The sequence below is a fragment of the Formica exsecta genome, unplaced genomic scaffold (assembly GCF_003651465.1).
Source record: "Formica exsecta isolate Colony F162 unplaced genomic scaffold, ASM365146v1 scaffold400, whole genome shotgun sequence".
NCBI lineage: Eukaryota > Metazoa > Arthropoda > Insecta > Hymenoptera > Formicidae > Formica > Formica exsecta.
Genome location: NW_021851240.1, coordinates 112,269 through 115,199, shown reverse-complemented (window position 1 = coordinate 115,199; position 2,931 = coordinate 112,269). Strand labels below are relative to the sequence as shown.

The 2,931-nt window shown below is 28.6% G+C and overlaps 2 protein-coding genes across 3 annotated transcripts in view; one reads left to right on the top strand and one right to left on the bottom strand.

Annotated features, from left to right (window-relative positions):
* Positions 1–2,550, top strand: part of LOC115240055 (NK-tumor recognition protein) — a 49,808-nt gene extending 47,258 nt beyond the window's left edge. For both annotated transcript variants that reach the window (XM_029815017.1, XM_029815018.1), the window contains one exon: positions 2,512–2,550. In XM_029815017.1, the coding sequence (XP_029670877.1) occupies positions 2,512–2,535 (24 nt within the window). In that variant the 3' untranslated portion in view covers positions 2,536–2,550. The remainder of the gene's footprint in view (positions 1–2,511) is intronic.
* On the bottom strand, positions 1,346–2,842 carry LOC115240059 (chymotrypsin-C-like). The gene is made up of 2 exons (XM_029815025.1): positions 2,517–2,842; positions 1,346–2,161 (listed from the first exon to the last, which is right to left on the bottom strand). The coding sequence occupies exons 1-2, from the start codon at positions 2,817–2,819 to the stop codon at positions 2,057–2,059; spliced, it is 408 nt and encodes a 135-aa protein (XP_029670885.1). The 5' UTR covers positions 2,820–2,842; the 3' UTR covers positions 1,346–2,056.
* Between the last annotated feature and the right edge of the window lie 89 nt (positions 2,843–2,931).

Genomic DNA, 2,931 nt, shown 5'->3' with positions numbered 1-2,931 from the left:
CATTTTTACTCCCGACTGCTGCCAATCGCAGGTTTGTTTTCGATAAAGCTTACTTTCCGAGATATTTTACAGTTTCAAGTTAAAAAACTCACCCTATATATAGTATATATATTTATATTTTATCAAAATTTTTATGCTATGGGCCGTGTTATACCTCAATAAATGAGTTTAATTAAGACGAGAAGAAACAATTTTTTTGTGTAAAACAATTTTATTTTTGGTGTCTAAAAACTTTTCAGAAATGATACGTATACCTGGTACTTTGGCTTCCTTCATTGTATATTGTTAATATTTTAAAGCCGGATGAATAGCCAACATCGATGGTACCAAAATCTATCGATTTTGGCTCGATACTAATGGATCCGGTGGCAAGTGTACTTATCACGCGATAATCAAAAACCTTTCCGTTGATCTCGATTGGAATTATTGCATGCAGTACAGATGATCTTTTGAAGATGTAAGTAACGTATGTTGTTATGCTTAATCCAGGGCTCACCCGCATACCGCTAGTCAAAGTTTTCACTTGAAAAGCCTGTTAAAAAGTACAATAAAGATTTACTTTAATAATAGATCCTTATCTTAAAAATAATAAATCATATAATTTATTTTTAGATTAGTAATTTATTTATTTAAATTAGAAGATGTTTACTAAAGAATTTGATTGACGAATTCTAATAAGCGCAGGTCTATTTCCAATGTTTTTGATAGTAATACGTTGCCGATATGTAACTCCTTCAAAGGCTTCATCAAATTTTATATAACTTGGTGTGATGTACACGTCATCGTATTTTGTACCGGTTAGTAATTCATCCATATCAAGTGTTGACTGTATTTCTTCTCTTTCTTCCATCAAGATTGATTTTGTATTCTAAGCGTAAAACATTAAAATGTATTATATTATTTAATATATATATATATATATATATATATAAAATATTTTTGCATGCATTTCTTATTGCGACTAGATATTTATAAGGAACTAATTTTGTACCCAGATAAATGATATATCATATCGTAGTAACAAGGCAAAAAACTCCCTTATATGAAGTTCATGCAACTTTTGTCTGAAACATTTTTTGATATCTCACTTCGTTTCCGAAAAATATGCCCGCGTCACTATAAATGCCGCACCCTGTATATATATATAGTAATTTAGATTTTTAAAATGTAAATTTTCTGTAAATTTTTTTTTGTAAAGTTAGTTTAAAAATATTCACAAAATATAATATTACATTTGCATTTTTTTTTATAAATCCGAATTTTTTAATTATATTTTCTTTATGATATTTAGCTTGTATCTAGCATGTCAAAATATATTGTTTTATTATTTTTATATTATACTTACAGCTATTGAAAGATTTTTCATGTTAGGTCTACATGCATGAAATTACAATATCTGTATATTCACAGTCAGATAAATTATGTTGACACTGATGTTTGTAATTGATATTTTTAACTGTAAAATTCTTTTTTCTATTTCTATTTTGACATATCGATATTTATACTATTCATAGCCGATTTCTAGGGAAATATTTTTTGTTTTCTAGGAAAAAAATTGAAAAAGAGATTAATAGAAACGACATTTAATTGGTCGATATGCTTGTGTCGATATATAATGTATGTTTAGGGCCCGAGCACAGACTTTTGCATAAGCGCATAACCATAAGTATAAGGAAATTGATTGGTCCATAAGCATATGTATAAGGAAATGCACCAATCAATTTCCTTATGCTTATGGTTATGCGCTTATGCAAAAGTTTGTGCTCGGGCCCTTAGAAATCTATGGTTTGTATAAATCATAGACATAGAAATATATCTATCTATGTCTATGGCATAATAATTTAATAGTTTAATTTATAAATATATTTTATTTATTATGATACATGGTAATGAATTAATCGATATAAAACATATGGAACGCATTTAAAGAGATATTGCGCAAACTCATGGCTTATGAAAAGAAAATTATCGTATTGATTTCTTGATCGAAAATCTCTTACAAATTTATACAATAAAAGAACGCGCGTGCTCGCGCAATGTTAACTTATCACTATTTTTAAACAATAATATCGTCTTTGTTTGGTTGTCGATCTCGGTCAGGTGGGCCACTTATTGGTATACTTTCGATGATTTTGTTGATCCAATTGATATATATCGAAACCTATAAATGCAACAAATAAAAGAAAAAGAATAAATAAAAAATAATAATTTAATATATTAATATTATATGAGCAGTAATTATTGTTCACACAATAAATATTGTTTAGACAATATAATAATGAGCACTTATCTTGCAGCTATGTTTAATTCTTTTTATCTTCCAGTAATCATGCACAAATAACAATATCTGAATGATCATATTAATGATAGTGATATGTAATACTGAGCTATAAAAGCCATCAACAAATATTATTAAAAAATAGTTTGCGGATAATTAAAATATGTATGCCCCCGATATAATTTCATATACATATATATTTGCTAATGATGTTTGCAACTTTATATTTTTAGCATACCTTTGTGAAAACAGTATAGAAGTTGGGATTGCATATGCTAGTGCCCAATCTTCGTGGGCTCACAGAGACAACTCCGTGAACTTCCCAGATGCTAGAATTTAATGTCTGAAGAAGTACCAATCCTCCGCCGCTATCTCCATTGCATACCCCAGTGCCATTCGTCCATCCGGCGCAAAAGGATGTGTAAGTTAAATATTTCCAAAAATCCCTATTCTGATTTTGACGACACTCATCATCGGAAATAATTTTCATCGTAGTTACTCTCAAAACTGGACTAAATGTATCATTCTCCGTCAATCCCATTCCTAGAAAACTTTTAAGATTCTAAAAATTGTTGGGCAAAAACTATACATGTAAATAATCGATGAAAAATGTTATAAGAATTAATTTTATAATACAAATAAATAATTAAAAA